Consider the following 15,230-nt stretch of genomic DNA (forward strand, 5'->3'; position numbering starts at 1 on the left):
TAGTTTGGCACGGCGGGTATAAGCACAAAAGGTTGGGGGCCATGGGTTAGCACGAATAGGCACTAAGCTGGCATAGGGGTTATAAAGGACCTGGGGTCATTGGCAAGGGGCGTAGGTTGGCATGGAGGGTTTGACTAACTATGGGAGGTGGGTAGAGGTTCACAGGTGGAATGAGGATATGAGAGGCCATTGAGGGGTGGGTAGGGGACATGAGGTGGCATGGGTTGGCATTATTGGAATAGGGGGTGTATGCTGGCATAATGAGTTAGTGTGAGTTCTTTTTTCTTTCATTGCACTTTTGAAGATCTTGGACAGGGTGCCAAGTGCGCTGTGGCGCGCCTTCCGCCCAGTTGACCTTCGCACCCGCCACCTTGTGGCTCATTTCCAGAGTGCACTGCGCCTCTCCCATTTTCACCTGAAGCATGCCCCCACCCCCTCCAGAACAGAAAAAGCGATGTCCCAGAGCACGTTCTCCCAGGTCAGATTTGCGGAGTCAGGGATTGTCCCCTCTCTGCGCTCACAACCTGGGAGTGAACCTCCAGATCCTCGTGCTTCTGTGGGCGACAGAGAACTAAGAGTTACCAGTTGGAAGGTGGGAGGAGCGTTTGGGACGAATATGTAACACCTATCTGATCTTGAGGATGAAATGGAAGTCGGACACACGGAGAGACATGGTGGGGATAGCAGCTGAATACAACAGCGTGGGCTCGCTATGCTTTTAACCTTCGCCGAGCCTGTATCAATTGGGCCAGCAAGGGTTCAACTCAATTATTGATTTTATGTTTAAAAAATCCGCAGCTTTTGAACAAGATCACCCTTGATGTAGCAGGTTTGTACGTAGAGGCTTGCACATTCTCCCCGTGTCTGCGCGGGTTTCCTCCGGGTGCTCCGGTTTCCTCCCACAATCCAAAGATGTGCAGGTTAGGTGGGTCGGCCATGATCAATTGCCCCTTAGTGTCCAAAGGATGGGCAGGTTAGGTGGATCGGCCATGATCAATTGCTCCTTCATGCCCAGGGATGGGCAGATTAGATTACGGGGATAGGGCGGGGTGTACTGGGGTGTGGGCCTAGGTAGGGTGCTCTTTCGAAGGGTCGGTGCAGACTGGATGGGCCAAATGGCCTCCTTCTGCACTGTAGGGATTCGATGGGATTACAGAACCGACGCATTGTGCGACCTTTTCTGTAAGTGGGGCGGGGACTGGGGCGGTGGGGGGGGGGGGGGGGGGGAGGGGGTTTAAACAGTCCAGATCTCTAAGCAGCAAAGCTGCAGTGTCGATTCTGAATTCTGCTGCTCAGGCTCAGCGGCTGTTCATTTATATCATCTCCCGCTTTGTAAAAAAAAAAGCCTGCATTCAGCAGCAACTTAAATCAAAAACAAAAAAGGGACATCAAAGGTGAACACCATCTGCCACTCCTGCTTTCTGGCATCATTAACCCGTTTGGTGCCTGTGTTTGTTGCACAGAACGTGTTGTTTTGATGTTTCATTCTGTCACATCTCGCTGCAGCGTTGGGCTCCACATAGTTGCCTGTTGAATTTTTTATATTCGCATCTATTATTGTGAAAATGTGAGGAAATTAATGTCCCATCGCCCTGGGGGTGGGGCGTAGTGCAGCACGGTGACAGAAACCAGAACTTCTAATTTTTTAAAGTCTTTTAATTATCCCCAAAAGTGCTCTAGCGTAACGCTTATGTTAGTTGACTGGTCTTTTTTATTTATTCGGTCATTGGGATGTGTGTGTTGCCGGCTGGGTCAGCATTTATTGCCTATCTCGAAGTCATAGGATTCCGACAGTGCAGAAGGAGGCCATTCGGCCTGTCGGGTCTGCACCGGCCCGTCGAAGGAGCACCCTACCCAGCCCCGCGCCCCCGCCCTTACCCCTGTAACTTCATAACCCCACCAAAGCTGCACATCTGAATTGGCCAACCTAAATTGCCCCTTGGGTGTCCAAAGATGTGCAGGTTAGGTAGGGCTACGGGGGATAGGGTCGTTGCAGACTGATGGGCCGAATGGCCTCCTTCTGCGCTGCAGGAATTCTGTTCCACGCCACTACCTCCCCAAATTACTTTGACTAGCGACCTGGAAACGTAAACTCAAATCCCACCACAGCTGAGAGGCAGCTTATATTCAGTACGTTAGACAAGGGGACCAAGGGCAATGTGTCCAAGTTTGCAGACGACACTAAGATGAGTGGTAAAGCAAAAAGTGCAGAGGATACTAGAAGTCTGCAGAGGGATTTGGATAGGTTAAGTGAATGGGCTCGGGTCTGGCAGATGGAATACAATGTTCACAAATGTGAGGTTATCCATTTTGGTAGGAATAACAGCAAACGGGATTATTATTTAAACGATAAAATATTAAAACATGCCGCTGTGCAGAGAGACCTGGGTGTGCTAGTGCATGAGTGGCAAAAAGTTGGTTTACAGGTGATTAAGAAGGCGAATGGAATTTTGTCCTTCATTGCTAGAGGGATGGAGTTTAAGACTAGGGAGGTTATGCTGCAATTGTATAAGGTGTTAGTGAGGCCACACCTGCAGTATTGTGTTCAGTTTTGGTCTACTTACCTGAGAAAGGACGTACTGGCGCTGGAGGGTGTGCAGAGGAGATTCACTAGGTTAATCCCAGAGCTGAAGGGGTTGGATTACGAGGGGAGGTTGAGTAGACTGGGACTGTACTCGTTGGAATTTAGAAGGATGAGGAGGGGATCTTATAGAAACATATAAAATGATGAAGGGAATAGATAGGATAGATGCGGGCAGGTTGTTTCCACTGGCAGGTGAAAGCAGAACTAGGGGGCATGGCCTCAAAATAAGGGGAAGTAGATTTAGGACTGAGTTTAGGAGGAATTTCTTCACCCAAAGGGTTGTGAATCTACGGAATTCCTTGCCCAGTGAAGCAGTTGAGGCTCCTTCATTAAATGTTTTTAAGGTAAAGATAGATAGTTTTTTGAAGAATAAAGGGATTAAGGGTTATGGTGTTGGGGCCGGAAAGTAGAGCTGAGTCCACCTCACAGATGATTCCTTTCCTGATTGTACAACACTTTCCGGGCTGGAAAGCGGAGCCGAGTCCACAAAAGGATCAGCCATGATCTCATTGAATGGTGGAGCAGGCTCGAGGGGCCAGATGGCCTATTCCTGCTCCTTGTTCTTATGTTCTTAGAAGACCAATAACAGTGGCCACAAATCTGTTGAGTCGTTCAAAACAATCCACCTGGTTTACTAATGTCCTTTAGTGAAGGAAATCTGCCGCCCTTACCTGGTCTGGCCTACATGTGACTCCAGACGCTACCGCAATGGGATCGACTCTTGACTCCCTCTAAAATGTCCAATTAAGCTAATCCACTGTATTCAAAAGGCAGATCACCATCATCTTAATTAGGGATAGGCAATGAACAGTGAGCTCTCCCCATCATGGCCTGCACATCATTTGAATGAATAAACCCGGTAAAATTGCTTTGGTGCCTGAAGTGTCCTTGTCCACCATGTGCTTTACAAATAGGAGGCAAATGGGCAAGTAGAGAGTAAAGCTTCATATTACATCGACTTGCCTGCCCAGTGCTGAGGATCCATCTGCCCCGGCCTGCAGCACAAACTATTTCGGCAGTTAAATTCCTCTCGGGTTCATGGGAAGAACATGGATTCGAATGCTCTGATTACTTCTTCAGAATGTCTTGAACTGGTCCACGGCTGCTGAATTGGGTTTGACGTGATGCCATTGTTGTCTTGGAGGAAGTCGGATGACTGCCTTGATTTATTTCTTTGGAGACGCCGGGTGAAGGCATCAGAACTGTCTGATGCCCGAAGAGCGCCAAGGGCCCTTTGTCGCACCCCCCCCCCCCCCCCCCCCCCCCCCCCCCCACCCGAACTGTCGGACATGGCGCCTCTGGCGAGGCAGCGCACCCTTGGTTCTGCACTGTCGGGTCAGACTTGAGTGTGCGCTTAAGGGCGTGGCTGGGGGTTGAACCCACCACATTCTGACTCAAGAGAGCAGAGTGCTGCCAAATGAGCCGATCTGAACGTATCGCGCAAGGTGATTTAGTCCTCCAGAGTGTTTCCTGCACTGGAGGGACTGGGCCAGAAAAGGGCGGATGAGAGGGCGAAGAGTGGGAAGGGGGGGGGGAGGTGGTGGTCAGTCAGCGGAGGTAAGATTGGGGCAGAAGATTGTTTGAAGAAGCAAATGAGACAACAAGAGTGGGACGCGGACCAAATGTTTGTTTGTTTAGCAAAACAATTCTGTTGTGAATCAACCGATTCCTTCCAACTCATTGTCGCTTTGGAGCGAAATCGCTGGGCGCCACTTAACATCCTCCCAATCTCTCGCTTTCAGACAGCCGACCTGACTCTGAGTAAGAAGTTGAAGTGGAAGTTGGAGAATCCCGATCTTCTTGAACTTTGTCACTTGCTTCCTATGGAGGTCATTAATCTGGGTAAGTCATCTGTCTTTATGCACTGTGTCTCCAACACAAATTACAGGCAGTCCATCCGGTCGAACTGCATTGACTTGCTAAATCAATTACAGTCCATTTATCCCAATGTTTCTTGGATTCAGTGCTTGTTAGGGAATGCTGTTTGCTGTTCTCACAGTTGCAGCAACGTGTGTCTGTGAAGAAAGAGGCCAACATTTTTAATATTTTGGGGGTTTGTTGTGTTGCGTTATTCCGTGAAGCAGGCTGTGTGTGTGCGGCCATGTGTGAACATCATTTAATTACAACTGGGGACTGGGTGTCTACAAGGTCTCAAGTAAGGGATCTTGGTGTGAAAGGCATGCACTTGAGGTAAGTGTGGCCAAGTTGCATGTTTTTCTTGTAATGTAAATAAACCATGGGTAGAAATTTGCATTAGAAGATAAAGAAGGCTTGTTGTGTTCAGTTGTTAAATTTCAACGGGAACACAGAACAGTAGGTTTACAACTCGGAAAAGGACATAAATAAATACGGTGAAGATATTCATTTAATTTTGTCCGAAGGAGGGGGCAGTAAGGAGACATAATATAACTTTGTATTCCTGGAAAGAATGAGTTTCGAAGACCCAGAAAAGTGCCTGCTTTTTCAGAAAGCAGAGTCTTGTTGTGTCATTGTGCGGCTTGGGAGTGAATTCAAGTTTCTTGAATTTCCACAGCAGAGTGGGAGAAAGCGAGAGAAGCCACATGACATACCTTTCACACAGCGACGGTGGGTTTGCCTACTGGTAATATAACTGGAGTTTCGATATTGTTGATTTGATGGCACTTTCTGTCTTGGTTGGAAAAAGCACATGGCCTGCTTTAAGGAAAGCTGAGGTGCGTACGAGGCCAGCCGAAAAGTTTAATGTCCGCCCTGCCTCTCGCCCAACCACAGGTGGCAAGGGTTACGACCCGGAGCATTTGGACGATTCCTCTGCTTTCGAAGATTGGCTACGCTGCTATAACGTTGACGGGATGCAGTTGCTCCGTGACAGTAACGGAAGAACCATTTGGTTTCAGGTAACCGGAGGGGGTTTTATTGCGAGTTGGAAGGCCGAGGCTCACATCACCCACGTCCTCCTGCCCAGCGGGTGCGTCACGGGATCTATTCCGTACGACTCCGTAGGAGGTCTAGGTAGTCTATAGATGTTTCTCTGCGTAGCCAACTCATAAACCCAAACTTACAACATGGTAGGAGGCCATTCAGCCTTCCTCACCTGTGCCAGCTCTTTGAAAGACTGACCCAATCAGCCCCACACCCCCCTCTGATCTTACGCTATCAGCCTGGAAATGTTTCTGGGTGAAACTCCCTATTGAGTCTGTTACCCCCCCGCCTTACTGACCAGAACATTCAAAACAAAATTCTCCTCTTTTCCCTCCTGTGGGTCATTCATGGTCATCCTAAGGGAGTTTTGGATCATAGAATGAACTGTGCAGAAAGAGGCCATTCGGCCTGTCGAATCTGCACCAACCCTCCGAAAGAGCACTCTATCTAAGCAGACTCCCCCGCCCTCGCAATTCCACTCCACCTAACCCTCTCACCTTTGTGACTGTGGGAGGGCAGCACAGTAGCATTGTGGATAGCACAATTGCTTCACAGCTCCAGGGTCCCAGGTTCGATTCCCGGCTTGGGTCACTGTCTGTGCCGAGTCTGCACATCCTCCCTGTGTGTGCGTGGGTTTCCTCCGGGTGCTCCGGTTTCCTCCCACAGTCCAGAGATGTGCAGGTTAGGTGGATTGGCCATGCTAAATTGCCCTTAGTGCCCAAAATTGCCCTTAGTGTTGGGTGGGGCTACTGGGTTATGGGGATAGGGTGGAGGTGTTGACCTTGGGTAGGGTGCTCTTTCCAAGAGCCGGTGCAGACTCGATGGACCGAATGGCCTCTTTCTGCACTGTAAATTCTATGAATCGGGAGGCACCCTGAGGAAACCTACGCAGACACAATGAGAACGTGGAAACTCCGCACAGGCAGTGACCCGAGGCCAAAATTGAACCCGGGTCCCTGGCGCTGTGAGGCAGCAGTGCTAACCACCGTGCCACCTCTGCTGCCCTGTTTGTTACTTGGCGGGAATAGAGTTTAGATTCTCTCATTTTGTTTCCTGTTACGACTTGGCATTGCAATGCAGTCCATCAACGTGTGCTTTAACTCGGAACCAGTAGGACTCTCTCTTCCCAATACATAAAACAAATCATGGACAATGGACTGATTTGAAATCTCCTGCTCCCCATGTATGGATTCAATCGGATTGTTTACATTTAAAAAAAAAAAGACCTGCATCACTCCCGTCTATTTGTTTAATTTTCCCCTCAAATCTTTTTTTATTGGATCGTGGGATGTGGGCGTCGCTGGCTGGGCCATTATTGCCCATCCCTCACAGTCAATTTATACACGACAAGGTCCCATCATCAGCGACGTAGTAATGACCAGAGTTTTTTTTAAAAAGTGTGTTGACTCCCGCCCGGTCCAACAGTGCCTCAAATTTAATATCCGTATCCTCGTGCTCAAATTCACCGCCACCCTGCTCCCCCCACCCCCTCCTCCAGCACTACAACCAGGCAGACCCCTGTGCTCGTTCCAATTTATTCTTCAAATGGCCTACTCCTAATTTTCTATGAAGTGGAGATCCCGGCGTTAGTCTGGGGCGAGCACTGTGAGAAGTCTTACAACACCAGGTTAAAGTCCAACAGGTTTGTTTCAAATCACTAGCTTTCGGAGCGCAGCTCCTTCCTCAGGTGAATTTTCCTGAGGATTCACCCGGGGAAGGAGCGGTGCTCCGAAAGCTAGTGATTTGAAACAAACCTATTGCACTTTTAGCACAGGGTTTAGCACAGGGCTAAATCACTGGCTTTGAAAGCAGACCACGGCAGGCCAGCAGCACGGTTCAATTCCCGTACCAGCCTCCCCGAACAGGCGCCGGAATGTGGCGACTAGGGGGTTTTTCACAGTAACTTCATTTGAAGCCTACTCGTGACAATAAGCGATTTTCATTTTCATTTCATTTTAACCTGGTGTTGTAAGACATCTTATAGAGCTAATTTTCTATGTGATAAGTGGGATCTTTTATTTTTACCTGGGGGAGAGGGGGGGTAGCGGAGGGGGTCTTGATTTGATGTGGCACCTGAAAGATGTCACCTCTGCCAGTGCAGCGTTCCCTCGGCACTGCACTGGGAGTACAGGCCTGGAATTATGTGCTGGAGTCTCCAGGGTGGGTCTCGAACCCATAACCTCCTGGTTCAGCGACGGGAGAGCTAGTCACTGAACCCTGGCTGACACTTTGCAAAGGGTTGCTCAGTTTTGGACGTCAGCGAAGAAGGGAACTGTTGTCCAGAATTCACTGGGTGTCTTCCAGCGATTGTGTTTGTGGTAACCCTTCAGTAACTTGACATTGGAAAGACACGATTGCAAATGAGGTGCTTATGCTGATTTGAAATCTGTGTACCACGGTTCCTGTGTCTGTCCTCCTGTTTTGAAGAATCTGGGGCGGAATTGTCCGACCCCCCCCCCCCCCCCCCCCCCCCCCCGCAGGGTTGGAGAATCGCCCGGGGCCAGCGTAAATCCCGCCCCCGCTGTGGCCGGAATTCTCCGGCAACCGTGAATCGGCGGGGGTGGGAGTCGCGCCGCGCCGGTAGGCGGGCCCCCCACGGCGATTCTCCAGCCCGCGATGGGCTGAAGTCCCGCCGACGTGGTTTAAACCATCTCTGGTGCCGGCAGGATTGGTGGAGCGAGCGGGCCCCCGGGGTCCCCGGGGAGGGGTGCGGGGCGATTGGACCCTGGGGGGTGCCCCCACGGTGGCCCGGCCCGCGATCGGGGCCCACCGATCGGCGGGCGGGCTTGTGCCGTGGGGGCACTTCTTTTCTTCCACCGCCACCACGGCCTCCACCATGGCGGAGGCGGAAGAGACTCCCTCCACCGCGCATGCGCCGGTGTGACATCAGCGCCCGCTCTGCGCTCCAACGCATGCGTGGACTCATTCGGCGAAGGCCTTTCGGCCCGCCGTGGCGCCAGCTGTCGGTCAGTGGAGCAGGACCCACTCCGGCGCGGGCCTAGCCCCTAAAGGTGCGGAGAATTCCGCACCTTTGGGGAGGCCCGACGCTGGAGTGGTTCTCGCCACTCCGGTACGCCGGGACACCCCTCCCCGCCGGGTAGGGGAGAATACCGACCCTGGTTTTTTGCCATTGGGAGGTTCAGGTGCGCCTGTGTCAGTCAGTTACCCAAGTGATCGCATGTACGTTTCTGCGTGTGTAAATGTTGGGAAAGGTCAGAATTAGCGACAGCTGGGGTGCCCCCCGAAAGCTGCTCTTCACCCCTGTGCTCACTGACCCAGGTTGGCCCCTGGTCCAGTAGTGCCTAGAATTTAATATTCACGTCCTCATGTTTGAATCCCCCCCGTGGCCTCAACCCCACCTCTCCCCGCCTCTAACTCAACAACCTCCTCCAGCACTACAACCCCCCCGAGAACACTGCTCATTCCGATTAGTGTATTCATGTGTTCCGGAAGTGGTCCATCTCCGCTAAAATCTCCTGATGTGCCCCCTGTGGGATATCCAGGCCTGCAGGCGGGGTGTAACCCAGTCACTCATTCTGCCACGATCAGGAAGCCTCCTTGCCTGAAACCGAGCTCTTGTGTTGCCTGTGCGCTGACCTGGAGTGGCAGCCCTCAGATCACATCCGGGTCGTGCTGTGGGGAGGTCTTGTGGCGCAGTGGGTTAGTGTCCCTGCCTCTGAGCTAGAAGATCCCGGTTCGAGTCCCACCCGAGGGCTTAACGGCCAGAACTTTGCATAACTGAATCCCGACTAATTCAGTCAAACAGGTCAAGTGTCTCAACCTGTAACATCCTTTCAAACGCGCCGATGGCTGACGGTACGAACGTGAGAGAGATGGTCCTGGCCACCATTTATCATAGAATCCCTCCAGAGCAGACGACGGCCATTCGGCCCCTCGAACACCTGCACCAACCCTCTGAAGGAACACCCCACCCAGGACCAGGCCCAAGCCCGGTCTCCCAAGCTCAGGGAGAGAGTCCTGGTCAGCCAGGCTTGATGAGGAGTGGTGCCTCTCACGCTATTAGACCCCCCCCCCCCACCGGCGACAGATCTGTGACCTGTTCCGGGAATTACTAGCTATGAAAACAGACGGAAGGCTGTCTTAGTGCACCGCTAGACACTGGAAGAGAATTGGAACATTGCGTGCAGTTTTTTTCCCCTCCCCTCCTGCTTAATATAAAAGCAGACGAGATGAAACGAGAGACTTCAAAGACCCTGATTTCTCGGGGGGGATGGGGGGGGGGGGGCAGAGGAGGAAGTGAAGTGAGAAGATGCACACTCCAGCTGCCTTCCAGATACACACGACAGCTCGTTCCCATGTTCTCCTGCTCATGGTGTCGTCATGGCAACTCCTTGGCATCGCCATCCCACCTCTGATGTTGCGAGCGGCCGTCGGGTTGATTGTCTCTCAGGGGCAGGTTCGTGCGGGGGTTCTGTCGAGAGATTTACTCTTTCTCCTTGAAGCCTCCACTTTCTCACTGTGAATGGTCTGGGTGAATCGCTCAGCCAGTATTGGTGCTTGACCACAGACGCCAGAACTTTGCATAACTGAATCCCGACTAATTCAGTCAGATCAATGTTAAAACCATAAGCAACCATAGGGGGCGCTACTGGTCGCTGGTCAAGCCTGAACACAGGGTGCCTACTGAACAAAAAACATGTTTCATTTATATAGCACCTTCTATAACCTCAGGATGTTACGATTCACTTTACGAAGTACGTTTTGAGGTGACTGCTGTGATGTAGGAAAGGCAGCAGCCAATCTGTGCACGGTAAGCTCCCACTGACTGGATCGTCTGCTGTAGTGAGGCTGGCTGAGGCGGCACGGTGGCACAGTGGTTAGCACTGCTGACTTCACAGCGCCAGGGAACCGGGTTCAATTCCGGCCTCGGGTGGCTATCTGTGTGGAGTTTGCACTTTCTCCCCGTGTCTGCGTGGGTTTCCTCCGGGTGCTCCGGTTTCCTCCCACAAGTCCAAAGACGTGCGGGTTAGGTAAATTGGCCGCGCTAAATTGCCCCTTGGTGTCCAAAAGATCAGATGGGTTTACGGGGACAGAGCACGGACCTGTGCCGGGGCTTGGGCCTGGTCCTGGGTGGGGTATTCCTTCAGAGGGTTGGTGCAGGTTCGAGAGGCCGAATGGCCATCGTCTGCTTTGTAGGGATTCTATGATAAATGGTGGCCAGGACACTAGGGAGAACACCATTGGTCACCTTCGAAATAGTGCCCTGCCGGGGCCTTTAACGTTGACCCCTGAAAGGGGTCGGCGAGGCCTTGGTTTAATGGCTCATCACCCGGACGACGGCACCTCCGACAGAGCAACACTCCCTCTGTATCGCACTGGAGTGACGGCCGAGATTGCGTGTCCGCATTCCTGGTTTGGGGCCTGGACGCACAATCTTCTGCCCTGGAGATGGGGGGGAGCTGCCCACGTCGTCAAGGCAACCCAGGAGTGCTACCTCCTTCGGGTGGATGATCGCTTGGCGGAGCGCGGTGTGACTGCCATCAAGAAGCCTGGAGGAGCTAATTGTTGAATGAACCAATCTTGTCCACAGCCTGAAACCATCAGGCCAGGACGAGTTAATGAGAGGGTGACTGTGACCAGCCAGAACGAACAGTAGTGTTAAGAGACTGCTAAATCTGCTCTATGAAAATCTACAGAGGACAGTCACAAGAGGTCAACTGTTGTCTGATCATCGTGGAGAGATTAAAACACAGGAACGCAGTTTGACTTGTCTGGTCCATACTTGCTCTCCGCAAAAGCAACTCGCCTAGTCCCACTCCCCGGCCCTTACCCCGTAGCCTTGCAAAATAATAATAATAATCGTTTTTGTCACAAGTAGGCTTCAATGAAGTTACTGTGGAAAGCCCCTAGTCGCCGCATTCCGGCGCCTGTTCGGGGAGGCCGGTGCAGGAATTGAACCCGCGCTGCTGGCTTTGTTCTGCATTACAAGCCAGCTATTTAGCCCATTGTGCTAAACCAGCTCCTCCAATTCCCTTTCGAAAGCCACTATTGACGCCTCCTCCGCCACACACTTGGGGAGCGTATTCAAGATCCCAACCACAACCCGCTCTTCAGCTCTGCAAAGGAGTCACACCCACTTGAAACGTTGACTCCGTTTCTCTCTCCACAGATGCTGCCAGACCCGCTGCGTCTTTCCAGCACTTTCCGTTTTTAGTTCAGAGTTCCAGCGTCCGCAGCATTTTGCTTTTATTATAGTAATACTGTAAAAATGTCACCTGCGATTCTCTTGTCAATCACCTTAAGTCAAAGCCCTTCCACCAAAGCTGTTGGGGAGGGTTTAAACTAACGTGGCAGGGGGATGGGAACCGATGCAGGAAGTCAGAAAGTAGTAAAACAGGGACAGAAACAAAAGGCAGTAAGGGGGAAAGTGTAAGGCAGAGACTCAAAAAGGGCGACAGTACAAGGTACAGTGACCGAGGGGAGCTCAGTGAATAGGCCCAGTAATACTAAAAGGAATAAAATGGGAAGTAAAAACGTAAATGGTAAGCGACGCGGCAGATTGTTACATGAAGATATGGGTTCAACGACAAGGAAAATTAGGAGAAACGTTAACAGGAAATATAACTTAGGAGAGGTTACTGATCGAGGTGTTAAGACTCAAAACAGGTATAAAAGCCAACATAAGTGCACTTTACCTGAATGCTCGTAGTATTCGGAATAAGGTAAATGAGTTGATGGCACAAATCATTGTGAATGACTATGATTTAGGGGCCATTACCGAAACATGGTTAAAGGATGGTCAAGACTGGCAGTTAAATATCCGAGGGTATCAAACTTTTCGGAAGGACAGAGTGGATGGTAAGGGAGGTGGTGTAGCTCTGTTATTTAAGGATGACATCCTTAAGGGGAAGTAGATTTAGGACTGAGTTTAGATGGAACTTCTTCACCCAAAGGGTTGTGAATCTATGGAATTCCTTGCCCAGTGAAGCAGTTGAGGCTCCTTCATTAAGTGTTTTTAAGATAAAGATAGATAGTTTTTTGAAGAATAAAGGGATTAAGGGTTATGGTGTTCGGGCCGGAAAGTGGAGATGAGTCCACAAAAGATCAGCCATGATCTCATTGAATGGCGGAGCAGGCTCGAGGGGCCAGATGGCCGACTCCTGCTCCTAGTTCTCATGTTCTTATGTTCAAGGGGACAGAGGGGCGGTAGCACACTGGTTAGCAGTGTTGCTTCAAAGCGCCAGGCACCCATGTTCAATTCCCGGTTTGGGTCACTGTCTGTGCGGAGTCTGCACGTTCTCCCCGTGTCTGCGTGGGTTTCCTCCGGGTGCTCCGGTTTCCTCCCACAAGTCCCGAAAGACGTGCTGTTAGGTGAATTGGACATTCTGAATTCTCCCTCTGTGTACCCGAACAGGTACCGGAGTGTGGCGACTTGTGGCTTTTCACAGTAACGTCATTGCAGTGTAAGCCTACTTGTGACAATAATAAAGACTATTATTATGTTTCTCCCTCTATGTCCAATACGCTTCATGATTTTGGGCATACAATGATGATGAGGCAGTCCAGAGAAGGTTCACTGGCTTGATCTTGGGTATGGAGGGTTTTCTTATGAGGAGAGGTTGAGTATGTCGGGCTTGTGCTCATTGGAGTTTAGAAGAATGAGAGCCGAGCTTATTGAGACATATCGGATTCTCGGAGCGATTGACAGGGTCGATGCTGAGATGTTATTTCCCCTTGTGGGAGAGTCAAGAACCGAGTAAGGGGTCGCACATTTCAGACAGAGATGAGGAGGAATTTCTGCTCTGAGAGGGTAGTGAATCTGTGGAATTCTTTACCGCAGAGAGCTGGAGAGGCCGGGTCGTTACGTATGTTCAAGGCTGAGACAGACAGATTTGTAATCAGTGGGGGTAAGTGGAGTTGAGGATTATCATATCAGACCCTATGTTTTATGGTCTAATGGTGCTCTAACATTAGTTATAAGTAACCATCTCAATGTAATGCTCCAAAAGGAATAAAGTGGATACCTGGGAAGAGGAACAATGAAGGGTTGGAGAGATGGACAGAAAGTTGGGACTAGACTGTGGCTCAGTGTGGAGCAGCAAACATTTGATGGCCTGTTTCTCCCCTGTCACATTCTGTGCCGCGATTTAATTTAACAAATTTAAAGCCTTTGTCTCTTAATTTTATTCCAGGGCAGCCCAGGACCAATGGCACCGAGAGGTAAGAATGACTTTATTCTTTTAGTTCCATTTCTATTTCACACTCATTGTTTAGAAACAAAAAAGCTTGTGTCTCTCTGTCAAGCTCATCCCGAAGTGTTGATCCCGATGATCACATAGCAATAACGGTCGATACCTTCCCGAAATCTGGCTCCCCACATGATGCATCTTTATCAACTGGTACTTTTGCACGTAAAAAGCGGCCTGATTTTTGACCTTGGCAACGCATCAAGGCTTCTTCGACAGCACCTTCCAAACCGTGACTTCTGCCACCTGAAAGACGAAGGCAGCAGACGCATGGGAACATCACCCACCTGCAGGCTTCCTTCCAAGTCGCACACCATCCCGACTTGGAAATATATCGGGCGTTCCTTCTGTCATCTGAGAGTGCCTTTTAAAAATGGGTGTTTATAAATGGGTGTGTATATAAATATCTGTTGTGAGAGACCCTTTAAGAAATGGGTATTTACTACTGCAGTGATGTCGGAGAGTGGGTGGAGCTGGGCTGTCTGTCAGCTTTTTACTTTTGTTTTAGGCTGTTTGCTGCAGGGTGTGTTTTAGTTTCGTTTTCAGTGTTGGAGCTGCAGCCAGACCAAGCAGGTGTACTGCTGTTCTCTCTGCCATCAAAAGACTATCTCTTGATCATTTGGTGAATTCAGAATTATAAGTAGTGACTTTAACCTGATGTGTTTCTGTTAAAGGTTTTGTTTTTAAGTCTTATGGATGTTAAAAGGAAAGGTCAAAGGATTACTTAGTGTTGTATGTTTTGGGGGTTGTATTTGAATTGATGGTTGCTAAGATGTTCACTATGTTTTAAAAAGGTTAACTTGAGTTCATAGAATAAACATTGTTTTGCTTTAAAAATTACTTTTCCATTTCTGCTGTGCCACACCTGTAGAGTGGGCCGTGTGCTCCCCATACCACAATCTATTAAAAGTTGTGGGTCAGGTGAACTCCGTGATACACTTTGGGCTTCTCTAAACCCTGGCCCATATCACTTAATTGTCGCTGGGTCAAAATCCAGGAACGCCCTCCCTAACAGCACTGTGGATGTACCTACTCTACATGGACTGCCGTGGTTCAAGAAGGCAACTCACTACCACCTTCCCAAGGGCACTCAGGGATGGACAAATAAATGCTGGCCTAGCCAGCAATGCCCACATCCCATGAATGAAAACAACGTGGTCATTATCCTCGCCAACGCTGGGTTCTTGCGCGTTGTTTGAGCAATGCCATCTGCTGTGATTGGCAACTCATCTGTGTGTGGAGAGAAAAATATATCATCCTTGTTGGGCTCGATCTCTGATGCAGATCTAGACATCACATGGACATTACAATAATCTTCTGATTGTCCACATTTAATATCTTATTGATAAGCAAATAAAATCAAAGCCCATCTCTGCAATTGGGCTGAAGCTGAAGTGAGGCCGGGAAAGTTTGGGTTATGATCAGTTTCGATTGCGAAACTACAGCCAGGAAAGTATTTCTGGAATCTGCTCGCCCCAAATATCAGAACCCTTCATGTTCTATCTGAGTGTAACTTCGCTCACCGGCACTGAGGTTGC

At 50.1% G+C, this 15,230-nt stretch overlaps 1 protein-coding gene across 3 annotated transcripts in view; it reads left to right on the top strand.

The window, feature by feature from the left end:
• Positions 1–15,230, top strand: part of neil1 (nei-like DNA glycosylase 1) — a 45,082-nt gene that overhangs the window by 16,866 nt on the left and 12,986 nt on the right. For 2 of the 3 annotated variants that reach the window (XM_038784170.1, XM_038784171.1), the window contains exons 5-7: positions 4,327–4,426; positions 5,336–5,460; positions 13,639–13,666. In XM_038784170.1, the coding sequence (XP_038640098.1) occupies positions 4,327–4,426; positions 5,336–5,460; positions 13,639–13,666 (253 nt within the window). The remainder of the gene's footprint in view (positions 1–4,326; positions 4,427–5,335; positions 5,461–13,638; positions 13,667–15,230) is intronic. The other variant, XM_038784172.1, reaches the window with a different exon arrangement.

The sequence above is a fragment of the Scyliorhinus canicula genome, chromosome 24 (assembly GCF_902713615.1).
Source record: "Scyliorhinus canicula chromosome 24, sScyCan1.1, whole genome shotgun sequence".
In the NCBI taxonomy this organism is placed as follows: domain Eukaryota; kingdom Metazoa; phylum Chordata; class Chondrichthyes; order Carcharhiniformes; family Scyliorhinidae; genus Scyliorhinus; species Scyliorhinus canicula.